Source organism: Leptosomus discolor, chromosome 6, assembly GCF_034619465.1.
Source record: "Leptosomus discolor isolate bLepDis1 chromosome 6, bLepDis1.hap2, whole genome shotgun sequence".
In the NCBI taxonomy this organism is placed as follows: domain Eukaryota; kingdom Metazoa; phylum Chordata; class Aves; order Leptosomiformes; family Leptosomidae; genus Leptosomus; species Leptosomus discolor.
Genome location: NC_141396.1, coordinates 67,315,504 through 67,329,474, shown reverse-complemented (window position 1 = coordinate 67,329,474; position 13,971 = coordinate 67,315,504). Strand labels below are relative to the sequence as shown.

The 13,971-nt window shown below is 71.7% G+C and overlaps 2 protein-coding genes across 2 annotated transcripts; one reads left to right on the top strand and one right to left on the bottom strand.

Moving 5' to 3' along the window:
• The first annotated feature begins 482 nt into the window (after positions 1 to 482).
• On the top strand, positions 483 to 4,397 carry LOC104352437 (zinc finger protein 783-like). Its single transcript, XM_086466612.1, has 7 exons — positions 483 to 716; positions 1,510 to 1,911; positions 2,008 to 2,134; positions 2,584 to 2,697; positions 3,199 to 3,309; positions 3,434 to 3,553; positions 3,676 to 4,397. The coding sequence occupies exons 1-7, from the start codon at positions 483 to 485 to the stop codon at positions 4,395 to 4,397; spliced, it is 1,830 nt and encodes a 609-aa protein (XP_086322738.1).
• A 2,700-nt stretch (positions 4,398 to 7,097) lies between these two features.
• Positions 7,098 to 10,724, bottom strand: LOC104342545 (uncharacterized). Its single transcript, XM_086466611.1, is given in 7 exon segments — positions 7,098 to 7,148; positions 7,150 to 7,596; positions 7,598 to 8,122; positions 8,668 to 8,888; positions 10,187 to 10,520; positions 10,522 to 10,664; positions 10,667 to 10,724. Coding segments are annotated over 7 exon segments (1,779 nt in total).
• Positions 10,725 to 13,971: the final 3,247 nt, after the last annotated feature.

Genomic DNA, 13,971 nt, shown 5'->3' with positions numbered 1-13,971 from the left:
TTCCAGTGCCGGTGGCAGTGGCTGTGGTGGTGCCGGTGCCAGTGCTGGTGGCAGTGGCGGTCCCAGTGCCGGTGCCGATGCCTGTGCCAGTGGCGGTTCCAGTGTCGGTGGCTGTGCCCGTGCCGGTGGTGGTGCCGGTGCCGATGCCCGTGCCGGTGGCAGTGGCGGTCCCGGTGCCGATGCCCATGCCGGTGGCGGTTCCAGTGTCGGTGGCTGTGCCCGTGCCGGTGGTGGTGCCGGTGGCGGTTCCAGTGCCGGTGGTGGTGGCCGTGCCCGTGCTGGTTGTGGTGCCGGTGCTGATGCCCGTGCTGGTGGCAGTGGCGGTCCCAGTGCCGGTGCCGATGCCGGCGCCGGTGGCGGTTCCAGTGCCGGTGGCGGTGCCGGCGGCGGGGCGGCCGGGGCTGCCGGTGCCGGTAGGCGGCACTGCTCCGCGCTCGTCGCCGCTCCCCCCCGCCCGCCGCCGCGAAGCCCGGAGGAGGCGGATGCAATTCCCCGGCTGCCCCTGGCTCCTCGGCGGGGCGGCGGGGCCCGGCCCGCAGCGCGCAGGCACCGACAGCGGCCCCGGCCCCGCTCCCGCTCCCGGCCCCGCTCCCGGCGCGGCGGCGGGCGGCAGCGCGGCCCCGCTCCGCTCCGCGCTCTCCCCGCCGCGGCCCGGCCCCAGCCGCCGGGGCCCGGCCCAGCACCGCGGGGCCATGGCCGAGTGGGCGCCCGCCCAGGTAAGCGCCGACCGGGCCCGCTCCCGGGGACACGGGCACCGGCACCGGAGGCGGAGCCGCCCCGCCCGCCCCGCCGGCCGCTCCCCGCCGCCGCCCCGGGCCGGCCCGTCCGCCGCGGCCGGGACCCCCCCGCCGTGCCCACGCGGCCACCCGCGCCCGCTCCCCCCCCGCCCTTCCCCCGGTACCCCGCGCCCCGGGGAGCCCCGGCGACCCCCCGCGTCCTCCAACCCCGCGCTGCCCCCCGGGGGGGGGGGGGGGGGGGGGGGGGGCGCGGGGGCCCGACCCGGGATGTCCCCGGTGCCACCAGGATGCCCCGGGCACGGCTGCCCCGGGATGTCCGCGTGTCCCCGGGATGCTCCGTGCGGGCTCCAGCCCCGGGATGCCCCGGGCGCCTCTGACCCGGGATGGCCCCGCGTGTCCCCGGGATGGCCCTGGGCACCCCTGGCCCAGGCTGACCCGTGGCCCCGGCTGCTCCCGGGGGACGGAGGGTCCTGCCTGGGCACCGGCCGGACACGGCAGCGGCCGTGGGGCAGGTCCCCGGTGGTGCCCGGGGCTGGGGGGGCCCTTCCTACGGGCAGGGTGAAGGCAGCGCTGTCGGCTGGGGGGCGGGTGGTTGGTGGTGGGTGTCGCACCCAGGGGTCCCCAGCGTGGGTCTGGGGGTGGCGGTGGGCATGGGGGTGGCCAAAAACCCCCCAAAACCTGCTGCAGGGCCGGAGCTCCAGGCGTGACCCAGGGCAGGGATGTGGGGGTGACTGCGGGCCCCCCTCTCACCCACACCCTCCCCACGGCCCAGGTGCAGGAGTGGAACGTGGAGGCTTCCCACCTGATGCCGCTGCAGCCGCCGCTGCTGCCGGAGCGGGCGCACGTGCGGGAGGCGCAGCTCCACTCCGCCGAGGCCTCGCTCTGGACCGTGGTGGCCACGGTGCAGGCGATGGAGAGGAAGATCGACCTCCTCGCCACCCGCCTGCTCAGCCTGGAGGGTCGGTCCGGCACGGCCGAGAAGAAGCTTCTGGACTGCGAGAAGACGGCCATGGAGTTTGGGAACCAGCTGGAGAGCAAATGGGCCGTGCTGGGCACCCTCATCCAGGAGTACGGGCTGCTCCAGCGGCGCCTGGAGAACGTGGAGAACCTGCTGAAGAACAGGAACTTCTGGGTGCTACGGCTGCCCCCCGGCCCCCGGGGCGAGGTCCCCAAGGTAACGGCTCCCGGCGGGGCTGCGGGCTGGGTGGGGGGACCCTCGGCTCCCCTGGGGAGCGGGCGCCGCTGAGCCGCTGGGGGCTTGTCCCTGCAGGTGCCGGTGACGTTTGTTGACATTGCCGTCTACTTCTCGGCGGAGGAGTGGAAGAATTTGGAGGAGTGGCAGAAAGAGCTGTACAATAACCTGGTGAAGGAGAACTATGAGTCTTTGATCTCCCTGGGTAAACACCCCTTTTTGCCCCTTTCCCGGCAGGTGATGGCCGCGTCTCCCCAGAGGGTCGCAGACGCGGGTGCCCCGGTCCCTCACAAACGGTCAGCGGTGGCACTCACCGTGGCTCCGGGGCCTCCTGTTTCAGAGGGAACCGGTGCAGCTCGTGCCATGTGCGTGGGGACGGGACAATGGGCTGTGCCGCGCCATGATGGTGCTGCCGTGCGGGGCAGCCCGTGCTGCCCAGTGCCGGGGTGCTGGAGCAGGTCCTCGTCCCCCAGAAGCGATGGCCAGAGCGTCTGTGCTACACGGGCCTCCGGCACGGAGGTCCTGCCGAATTTAGGCAGGTTCTCCACCAGGAGAGAAGCCAGGGCCTGGCTTCCCCCCCACCTCTCAGTGAGGGGGAGGGTCGGGCGGGTGCAGCCCCGCCGCCGGTGCCAGCCACGCTGTCTCCCCGCACAGACGGTGCCCTGTCCCGAAGCGAGGCGCAGCCCCGTGGCGAGCGCGGGGAGGGACCCTGCGTCCCCGAGCAGAGGGAGCTGGAGCAGAGGGAGCTGCCGCCGGACGCCTGCGCGGGTGAGGCACCAGTCGGGAACCCGGGCAGCGCCGGGTCTCCCCTGCCCACGCTGCCTCCCACCTCGTGCTTCCCCCGTCACCCTGGGGACACCCCCACCTCCTTCCCGGCCCCCCAGGGCCCGGTTTTGAAGATGGAGGCAGGCTCTGCCCCCGCCATGTGACCAGCGGCCACCACGAGTGACCCTGGAAAATCCCTCATGACTGATGTGCCGGGGGTCTTGGGCATCCATCGCTGGGAGATCCATGCGTCCCCCACCGCCACCAGGTCGTGTCAGAGCCCCTGGGCTGTGACACAGTCACCCGCCCCCATTAGCTGTGCCACAGTCACCTGTCCATCCCCATGGGCTGCCCCGGGGGGTGTTTGATGCCCCATAACTGCTGTAGGACGGGGACGTCCCGCGCGGCCGGAGCCTGGGGGTCCCACACCCCGAGGCGCCGTGGGCCGTGGGTCGCACCGGGCGGCCGCATCCTGGCGCCGGCCAAGTCTCTCCTTGTGAACAGAGTCGCTGATCTCCACCTCCGACATCCTGTCCCGGATCAAGCAGGAGGTGGCCTTCGTGGGGGAGCAGCAGTTCGCGGAGGAGCGGGCGATGCCGGCGGACCCCTGCGCAGGTGAGCTGTGCCACGCGCCCGCCGGCTGCCCGACGCCGGCAGCGGCCACTGCCTTTTGGGGTGCAGGATTAGGGCCCCCCCCCCCCCCGCTTGGCTGAATCCCCGTCCCCGTCCTTCCCTGCAGGGGCGGACGCCCTGATCACGGCACACGACTTCTTGTCGTGGATCAAGCAAGAGGAAGAGCCCTGCGTCCGCGAGCCCTGGGAGCTGCCGGAGAGGGAGATGCTGCCGGGTCCCGGTCCTGGTGAGCAAATCTGAGCCTGGCCCCATGGGGCCGGGATGGGGCTGGGGTTTGGGGAGCGCCCACCCAGGCTGGGCTGTGGCTCGGGGAGGCGGCGCTGACCAGAGCCTTTCCCTCCCCTGCAGCCGGCGAGGGGCTGCTGGTGAAGACGGAGGAGCAGTGCCCCCACGCCGAGCCCCCCGAGGAGGTGGGCTTGCCGGGTGGCTCCGGGGAGCTGCTCTTCCCCGGCGCGGGCTTTGTGAACCCCGAGGGACAGGCGGCGGCGGCGGCGGCTCTGCCCGCGCAGCACAGACTGGGCAAAGCTCCAGGCTCGGAGCCAGGGCCGGGGCCGGAGGCGCAGGGGGTCCCCACGGTGACGCCGGGTCCCACCGAGGAGCGGCCGCATGGCTGCGCCGAGTGCGGGAAGAGCTTCAGCGGGAAGAAGAGCCTGCGGATCCACCAGCGGAGCCACGCGGCCGAGCGCCCCTACCCTTGCGCCGAGTGCGGCAAGAGCTTCAACTGCCACTCGGGGCTGGTGCGGCACCAGATGATCCACCGCGGCGAGCGGCCCTACAAGTGCACCGAGTGCGGCAAGTGCTACAGCCGCAAGGAGCACCTGCAGAACCACCAGCGGCTGCACACGGGCGAGCGGCCCTTCGCCTGCGCCGCCTGCGGCAAGAGCTTCATCCGCAAGCAGAACCTGCTCAAGCACCAGCGCATCCACACCGGCGAGCGGCCCTACCAGTGCCTGGCCTGCGGCCGCAGCTTCCGCTACAAGGAATCCCTCAAGGATCACCAACGGGTCCACGGGGCCGAGGCGGGACCCCCTGCGCTGCCCCCCCCCGGCATCATGCCCCCCGGGGACTAGGGGGGGGGGAGGGGGGTCGCCCCACTGCGGACTAACACCCCCCCACCCCGGGACGGGGGCAGGCACCGGCCACGCAGCTTCCTACCAAATACAGGTGCCTGGACGGGGTGGGGGGCACGTGGGGAGGCCCAAGGGGGGGGGGGGGGGTGTGACTGTGCACCCACAGGTGTGTGTCCCCCCCCCCCCACCTGGGGCTGGCCCCCGCCACGGACGGACGCTCTGCAGCCCCCACTGCTCCCCACCACCAGACAATCTTGCTGCACGGGATGGGGAGCAGCCCCCCCCCCCCCCCCCGCTGTGTGTCTCCCCCCTCGCCACAGCTGCCACCACCCCCCCGCCCCCGCCTGCTGCTCTGCTCCCCGGCCCCCCGCTGCTTATTTTTACTGCCCCCCCCACCCCTGCCCCGCGCCGTCCCGCTCTGTACAGCGCTTGGGGTGTAGTTTTGTACGGACGATGCGCTACGGAATAAAGTCGTGCTGGGCTGCAGCGCCTTCGGCTCCGGCCCCGCGGGGTCCCCCCGTCGCCCCCGGGTCCTGCCCGTCCCCGTGGTGCTGCACCCCGGGGAGGCAGCGGCCGGGATGGAGACGGGGGGGGTGGGGGGGGGTGGGGGGCGCAGGAATCGTGGCACAGGAAGGGCAGCACCACGGAGCCGAGGGGTGTGGGGGCTACTGGTGGTCCTGGTGTCACCGTTTGTGGTGGCCTTGTGCCAGAGGGGCTGCGCAGAGACCACCCCCCCCCCCCCCCGCCAGAGGGGAGTGGCTGCACCCATGGTGAAACCTTGCACGGTTTCCATGATGGGGGGGGGGGGGGGGGGTGGGGGGGGGGGATGTGTGTGCATGCACACGCGTGTGAGCACACCAGCTGTGGGTGTGCAAGGGCCGCCGGGAAGTGGCCACGCTCCCCAGGGTGGTGCAGGTCCTGGGTCTCCCTGGGCAGCTGCAGCCCCTGACCCACAGGACACACCCCCCCCCACACCCCCCCCCCCCCCCCCCGACTCCCCATCAAACCCTTTCTGGCCACGCCAAGTCCCAACACACCTCATTTGCCCTCTTTTTTTTTTTGTTTGTTTTTTATTTCCCCCCCCAAAACTCGTGGGCAGCAGGATGTGGCCAAGCCCTCCCCGGGGCACAGACCCAGCGCCCAACTCCTTGCACCCCCCTCCCCACCCCTCTGCAAATTATTTCCCCAATTAACGCGACCAACACAACCAGAGGGCAAGGCCCTGCTCGCAGCAGCGCTCCCACCCACCCTGCCTTCATTTTCACCAGCCGACCCCCCCCGCCCCATCTCTGGCTCCTGCCCATCACCAAAGAGCTCCCAGGACCCTCCTACCCTTGACTGGGGTCGAACCCCAGCCATGGAAAGCCGTGCCCCCTTCCCTCGGGCACCCCGAGCTGGTTTGTCACTGTCCCCCACCACCCTCCCGAGGGTGATGGTCACCCCCCCCAACACCAGAGCCGGTGGCCCAAGAAGCGCTGGCTGTGCTGACCCCCTCGCCGGGCGGCTGCACCCACCTCCCCTGTCCCACCCGGGTGGCGAAGGAGCTGCCACCGAGCAGGGACGCGGCCGCGGTCGAGGGAGGTGGTGGCAGAGGCGGGGGGGGGGGGGCACCACCCCAGGGTGGGCTTTTTAGAGGAGGACGTGGAGTGTATGAGGCTGGAGCTGCTTGGGGAGCTCCTGTCCTCCCATGGCCCTGATCCTGGGGTGCTGGGCTCCCCCAAAATGAGGGGCTAAACCCCCGCCCCGGGGTGGGCAGCCCCGCGCCCTGGCAGGCTGCCGCTCGCCCCCGGCCCGCTCGGCACAGCCCAGGAGCAGAGCAGGCCAGCGCGGCGGCAGCGGCGTGCCGGCAGCACCGGGGATTTGAGCAGGAACAGCGGGGCAGGCGACGAACGAGCAGCATGACACAGCAGCCGAGCAGCGTTGGCAAGCGCCGCGGCGGGATCGGCACGGCACGGCACGGCACGGCACCGCTCCTGGGCCGAGAGAGGGGAGCGCGGCTTCGTCCGGCGGCGCGGGATAACTCCCGGGGAGGCGAAAGGAGCGGGAGGTCTGGGGAATCCAGCACTGAGTTCACACACAGAGACGGCTTTCCTGGGGTTTGGGTTGTTGTGGGTTTTTTTTTTTTGTTGGTTTTTTTGGGGGATTTTTTTTAAACAGAAGTTTATGGTTATATGCAAATTAGGTCATTAAATGATTTGCATAAAATGTTCGCACATCAGCGACTAAGTGTTCCTAACTCCCCACCCCCCCCCCCGAAGGTAGTAATCCTACTCGACGCCCGCGCACGCCTTCCCCGCTCGCTCGCCCCCGGCCACGCTCGCCGGCCCTGCCCGGGGCTGCCCGCGCAGGCAGAGGCACAGGCCGGCCGCTCGCACGCCTTACACGCGCGTGTGTATCGACGCCTCCCTCCTGCACGGGCGGGTGTGCCCGGCCCCGGCCGCCCCCGCGCCCCCCCTGGGTACCTTCCCCGCGCTCGCAGGGGGGCCCGGGCGTGCCGGCGGCCAACCTCGCCGCACACACACCACCCCCCCCCCCCCTCCGCGACCCCCGCGACGCGGGCAGCTCCCGCGCACCCCCACGCACACCGACCCCCCACGCGCACGCCCCTCTGCCCACGGCCGGGCGCCCGCCGCGCGGCCGGAGCGCCGGGAGGGCCGCGGGCACACCACGTCCTTGGCGGGACAGCGTCCCCCCCCGTCCCTAGCTGTTGGCGAGGAAGAGCCGTCTGTGTCTGGAGGCAGAGCCGCGCGGGCCGGCCGCGACGCCGGCCCCGGCCCCGGTTGCCGAAGGGGCTTCGGCTGGGCACGGCGGTCTCTCCCCAGCTGGTGGTCCCGGCTTGCGGCTCGGGGAAACTGGGCTCGGCTTTGGGCTGCTCGAGGAGCGGGCTGGGGTCCGGCCGGGGCTCGGCCGGCGGCGCCTGGCTCTGCCGGGCGCTGGCCCTCTCCTGCCGCAGGTAGCGCAGCTCGTCGCGGATGTCCGTCAGGACGCCCAGCAGCCGAAACTGGAGCTCGCGGTCGCGGGCCCTCTCCTCGCGCTGGGTGGCCCGTTCTTCTTGCCACATGGCCAGCTCCTGGTGGTACAGCTGGTCCCACTGCTCCTCCAGGTCCAGCAGATGATGGATGTTAGTCCTCCAGCTCTCCCGGCGGTCCTCCCGCAGGCGGGAGCAGCCCAGGCCGCGGGGCGGGCCGGGGGCGGCGGGGGGCGTCCCCCGGGGGGGAGGCGGAGGAGGGCAGCGACTCCTCGGTCAGGGCGCCGTGCAGCGGGGAGCGGGCCGGGGGCTCCTCCTCCGCCGTCGGCTTCTCCCAGGTGGGCCCCATCAGTACCCTGGGCAAAGCGCCCATCTCCGGGCCCGGGCCCCCCGCGTGCTCCTCGGGGTGCGAGGAGTCGAGCCCGCGGCCCAGGGCGGGCAGGTCGGAGACCCCTTCGTGGCCCCAGTCCGAGTGAGCGTCCACGGGGTTGAGAGGGTCCTCGGGCAGGGAGGTGACGGAGCCCTGGGAGCTGCACCGGCGGATCAGCATCGCCTGGCGGGACAGTTTCATGTCTTCTTCCGCGGACATGGGGGCCTCGGGCCCGGGCTGCACCCCCACGGCCCCGCCGTGGCCCCTCTCCACCTCCCGGCCTTCCCGTTCCTCCTCCTCCGACATGGAGGCGTAGGAGACGAGGGACTCGTTTCGCAAGGACGGGGAAATGGCTGACACGTCTGGCGTCCGCAGCTCCGGTCCCGACTCGGCTGGAAGAGAAGAGAAGCCCGTCAGTGAGCCCCAGCCGCCGACCTGGCCCCCTGCCCCTCCCCGACACACAGACAACTCCCTCACGGACACCCCCGAGGGGGGGCAGCAGCCCAGCGCGCCCCGTCTGCGCAGCCCTCGCCCCTGCCTGCCTCGCACGCCCCCCCAGCCCCCCGCAGCCGGTTCCCTAGGTCCCCGTGTGAGGCAGGGACGGCCACGGCCTTTGCCTTCCCTCGGATTTGCCGCCTTCTCCTGCCACCGAACAACCCTCGACGGCTACGAAACGGCGCCCCGGGTCCCCCCTTACGCACCCGCAGCCCCTGGGGACTCGCAGACCGGGAGGACAACCGCAGGGGCTGGGCAGGCGCAGGGAAACGTCTCCCATCGGGGCGTCTCCCGCAGTGCCACCCCCATCAGCCCCCACGACGCCACGCCGGGACCCAGCTTTCGGTGCAAACCACCCCCGCAACCTTTTACCGGCCGCCACGCTCCCGGCGGATGCCCAGCCAGACCCCGCGCACCGCCGCAAGCCCCGCAGGAGCCTGTCCCGCAGCCTCACCCGAACTGCTCTGTCCTTCCCCTCGGCTGTACTCGCAGATGACGGAGGGGTCGGGGCTCTGCACCGCCAGCCGGGGCACGGCGGAGCCCTCCACGTCCGGCAAGGACGAGGGCTGCCCGTTGGTGTCGATGTAGATGCTGGGGTGGCTGACGCTGGGCTGCAGGTGCATGAAGGGCTGCTTGGTCGCGCCGGGGAAGAACAGATCTGCGGGACAGAGAGAAGCCAGCCTCAGCCGCTGCGGCACCGGCCGCAGGGGCTCCCTGGGAGAAGGGTCCCACGGGAATCCGCAGGGGAGCGACGCCGCGCGGGGGACACGGTCGCACCGAGGCGCGGATGCCCCTCCTGCGAGGCCGGCCGGCCCGATCGCTCGCCGTCCCCTCCCCCAAGACTGTCCCGAGCTCGCCCGGCCCCGAGGGGGTTGGCGTCCCCTACGCGTCCCGCAGGATTTCTTCCTTCAGCCCGAGACCTTCTGCTCTGCAGCACGACGGGCGTCTGGTTCGGAGACAGCCCGAGCCTGACCCGAGTGAGACGAGACCCACGCCGCCCGGCCGGCCCCGCTGAACCCTGACGGGCCAAGCCAAAACCAGAGAGCAGGAACAACCAACCCCGGTGTCCTCTGGGGACACGAAGAAGCCGGACACATCCCCGCTGCGGGAACGAAGGGGCAGGGCGGGTGTTTGCCTCCTGGCCAGTACCGAAGCCCAGCCGGGGTGTAGCCACGGGCCCCAGCTCAGCTCTACTGCAAGAGCCATGTCGGGTCTTTCACCAACATCTTCCCCTCGAGCATCTCTCGGGCATTTGAGCCGCACAGGCGTCAGGCGAGAGCGGGACCGGCGAGAGGGCTCTGCCGAGGCACGGGTTTGCTCCGCAGGCAACGGCGGGGGCCCAGGGCACAGCCCCCTCGGGAAGGCACGGCCCGCCCAGGGACCCACCGGCTGCCCCCGGCCACGCACAGCACCCGGCTGCGAGGCGCGGCGGGAGGACGGTGCGACTTGGCGCCGAAGCAGCTGCTGCCGCTCCCTCCCACCTCAGCTAAGCCACGGGGGCCACTGGCCCCGAAAGGAACGGGGGCGATCAAATCCCGCCCTGCCTTTCACCAGCTGCCTTCAGACGGCGCCCAGCAAGGCCGGGCACTGTATCAAATTAAAAGAAATTTCAAAAACCCACAAAGAAGCCCCGCTCCCACAAAGTCTGCGGTGTTGCTGCTAACTGCAGGGCACTTCCACGGCGGATTTTTAACTCCGGCGCACGCAGTTTCCAGCCCTGGTGCTTTGCTGCTCAGGCCCACGGCCCTGCCGGACGCTGCGATCCCGACACGACCCGCACACGACAGCAAAACCCGCGAGCCTCCTTCCACGCTCCACGCCGCGCCAGGACGCGCAAACGCTGGGCAGAGCCCGGAGCTCGGCCGGGACCGCGGCCTGGGGACCTCACTCGGAGAGAGCGGAGGTGGGGACGCAGCACGGGACTCTGCCCCTCCAACCCTCCTCTGCCCAGAGAACCTGGGTCCAAGATGATTTCGGGCTCCGAGTCGTGGCTGGCTTGCAAGAAGGTGGAAGCCACCATCTTCTCCAGGGGCGTGAGGCGCGGCTTGTGGAGCGGCCCGCCGGCGCGGTTCATGGGCAGGTGCTTCTTGGAGGTGATCTTTTTCTTGACGTCCAGCCGCAGGTCGCGCCACTTGTGCTTGAGGTCGTCGATGGAGCGCTCGGTGTAGCCCAGGAAGTTGACGCGGCTTTGGATTTGGGTCCAGAGCTGCTTCCGCCGCACGGGGTGAGCCCGCAGGGCTTCAGACCCATACAGGGCGCTGAAATGCCGGACCACATTCCAGACCAGCGTCCTCAGTCTCGTCATTGGAGAAGTTGGCCTTCCTCTTCCGGCCAGACGCTGGCATCGCCTGCGAGGCTGCGGCAGAGGTGGAAGGGGCACAATTGAACCTCGGTCCCCACTCCTCTCTGTCAGCTCCTGGGGGGAACATGGGCTGCGGGAGCCCGAGGGAGCCGCGGAGGAGGGAGCCGAAGCAAGAGCCCCCGAGGCATCCATGGCAGGGGAGGCTTGGGCCGGGGAGGATCTAAAGGGCCGCTTCGGCACACCACGCGGCAGGGGGGCACCTCATCCCCTCGCCCCGGCTCGAGAGCACCTGGGAGGGGAGAAAAGGAAAGGGCAGCGGTGGGTGGCGGCAGCGCGGGGTGACGGCGAGGGCCCCCGGCCCTCTCCAACCAGAGGCGCCCGGGGGCCCCCCAGCCAGCTACCACGGGGGCCGCGGAGAGGGTCGTGGTCGCGGTGCGCGCGTTGGACCGCGACGGAGGCCACGGCGAGCGCCTCGGCCGCGGCACGTGCTTCGGGGCCACGCAGAGGGTGCTGAGGAGCACCTCGGGGCCAGGCCGAGGGCGCCGGGGGAGCGCCGCCAGGACACGGCCTTGGCAAGCGCCCCAGGGCCACGGCAGGAGCCACGGCAAGAGCTTCGGGGCCACGGCCATCGCCTCCGGGCTACAGCGAGCACCACAGCGGGGGCCTTGGCCGAGGTCAGCACCTCAGGTCCACAGCGAGGACCGTGGTGATGGCGAGCACCTCAGGTCCGTGGTCACGGTGAAAGCATGACGCCTCGGGGCCACGGCAAAGGCCTTGGCCATGCTGAGCACTTCAGGTTGCCAGTAAGGGCCTGGGGGCTGTGGCACAGACCTTGGCCAGAGGACTAGGGGCCACGCCAAGGGCCTTGGCCACGGCGAGCTTCTCAAGGCCACGGCGAAGACCTCGGCCAAGACACAGGCCTTGCCAAGGGTCTTGGCCATGGTGAGGACTTCAAGACCCCCACTGAGCACCTCGGGTTCCTGGTGAGGACCCTGGGGTCACGGCGAAAGCCTTGGCCACGGCGAGCACCTCAAGGCCACGCCAAAGACGTTAGGGAAGGCCTTGGCCATGGTGAAACACCTCAAGCTCCCACCGAGGGCCTTGGGGCCAACGGCGAAACCCACGGCGAACACCTCAAGCTCCCAACGAGGCTCTCGGCGCCGTGGCAAAGACCAGGGCTACGGCGAAAGCCTCGGCCACGGCAAACAACCTGAGGGCCTCGTGGCCACAGCAAAGCCCCAAGGCCACAGCAAGCGCTTCAGGGCCACGGCGAAGGCCTTGGCCATGGCGAAACACCTCAAAAGCTCCCAACTGAGGGGCTTTGGGACCCCGGCAAAGCCCCCGGCCGCGCCGCTGGCCGCAGCGAGCCCCTTGACCACGGCTCATCCCAAAATACCCACCCCGGTTAGCCCCCCAACCCCCCCCCCCCCCACGCCATCCCCCTTACCCCCAGCATCTCCAGGCCTCACCGGCCACCATCCTAACGCCTCGGCCTCCCTTCCCCCGGTCCAACGGCCTCTCCCACCACCACCCCCGACCCCTGAAGCGACGGTGCCCCGTGCTGCTGGCGGGGGGCGGGGGGGCAACCGGTTACCCGGGGCTTCAGCGAGAAGCTTTTGTTCGCGCTTCCGCCGGGCACCGGGGACAAAGGGGCCGGGGCCGGTGCCTGCCCCCGGCCAGCCCCCCCCCCACCCCAGCCCCCCCGAAGGGGGGGGCTGGGGTGGGGGGGGGCTGGCCGGGGGCAGGCACCGGCCCGCCAGCAGGCCTCCCCCCTCACCTCCCTCAACACCCCCCGGTGCAGGGCGGCGGCGCCTACCTGTGCCGGGACGGGCGTGCGAGGGGACCGGGAAGAGGGGGGGGGGGGGGGGGGGGGGGGGGGGGAGGGGGGGAAGGGGGGGGGAAGGGGGGGGGAATAAGGGCGAAGGGGGAGGGTCAGCGGCGGAGGGGCCGGTGCCGAAAGAAGAAGGGGGAGGAAAAAAGGGGAGGGAAGGGGGGAAAGGGGGGAAAGGGGAGGAGGGGGGGGGGGGGGGGTGTTTGTTCAGATCCGGCGGCGGTGGCGGGTAATGGCCTCCCGCCTCGGCGGAACTCGCCTTCATTTCCTCCGCCTACCGAAGCGGCGCGGCGCGGGCCCGGGAAGCTTGGGGGCCCCCCTGCGCGCGCGCCCGCGCGCGTGGCGGCGCGCCGGCGCGCCCCGCCGGCTCCCCCTGGCGGCGCGCCCCGCCGCCGCGCGAAGGCGGGCGGGCGCCAAAGGGGAAGCAGCGCCCCTCCCATTCCCGCCCCCCCCCCCCCCCCCCCCCACCGCCCATGCACCCCGCGTCCCTGCACCCCCCCCTCCCGAGGCGCTGCGTGCCCCCCTCCTGGCTGTGCTCCCCGGTGTGGCTTCCCCCTTCCTCTGCGCACCGCGGCGTGGGGGTCCCCCTCCGACGGTCCCCGGGGGCAGCACCCCGTCCCCCCGCACACCCCACACCCCCCCCCCCGGGGAGCTGCGTGCACCCACATGATCGTATGCTCCCGGCGGGCACTTTCCCGGGTGCCCCTCGCACCCCCTTTCCTATGCACCCCGATACCTCGACACCGCCCCTTGCACACCCGGGGGAGCCCCGTGGGCAGCACCCCGTCCCCGCACCCCCCCCCCCCCCGGGGAGCTGCGTGCACCCCCGTGGGTGTGCATCCCGGCGGGCACTTCCCTGGGTGTCCCTCGCACCCCTTTCCTTTGCACCCCGATGCCCCCACACTGCCCCTTGTGCCCCCGGGGAGTCCCGTGCACCCCCCGTGATCGTGCACCCCCACAGGCAGCACCCCATCCCTGCATTCCCTTGGGGAGCCGCTTGCACCCACAAGATCGTATGTTCCCGGCGGGCACTTCCCTGGGTGCCCCTCGCCCCCCTCCTCCTTCCTTTGCACCCCGATGCCCCCACACTGCCCCTTGCACCCCCGAGGGAGCCCCGTGCACCCCAGAGGTTGCCCATCCCCGGTGGGCACTTCCCGGTGTACCCCATCCCCCACGCGGCCCTTGCACCCCTATGTGTGGTGCACCCCGATGCCCCCACCCCACAGGTACACGCTGTCCCTGCACCCCCATACTTGTGCATCCATGATGGGCACTTTCCGGTGTGCCCCGTCCCTCCACCCCTCCGGGTGACACAGGCGCCCCAGTAACTGTGCACCCCTTTTCCTTTGCACCCCAAGGCCCCAACCTGTGGTACTCACTGCCCCTGCCCCCCCTGGGTGACTCTGTGTGCCTGAGGGCTGCCCCCCGCTGCAGGCTGCACCCCCTCGCTCCCACCTGCACCCCCGTGACTGTGCACCCTCGGTGGGCGCTTTCCAGTGCATCCCGTCCCCTGCACCCCCGGGGTGGGGGGGCTGTTGTACCCCTGTGCACCCCATGCATGCCGATGGGCACCGCTGGGTGCACCCTTCCCTGTGCACCCCTAAGGGT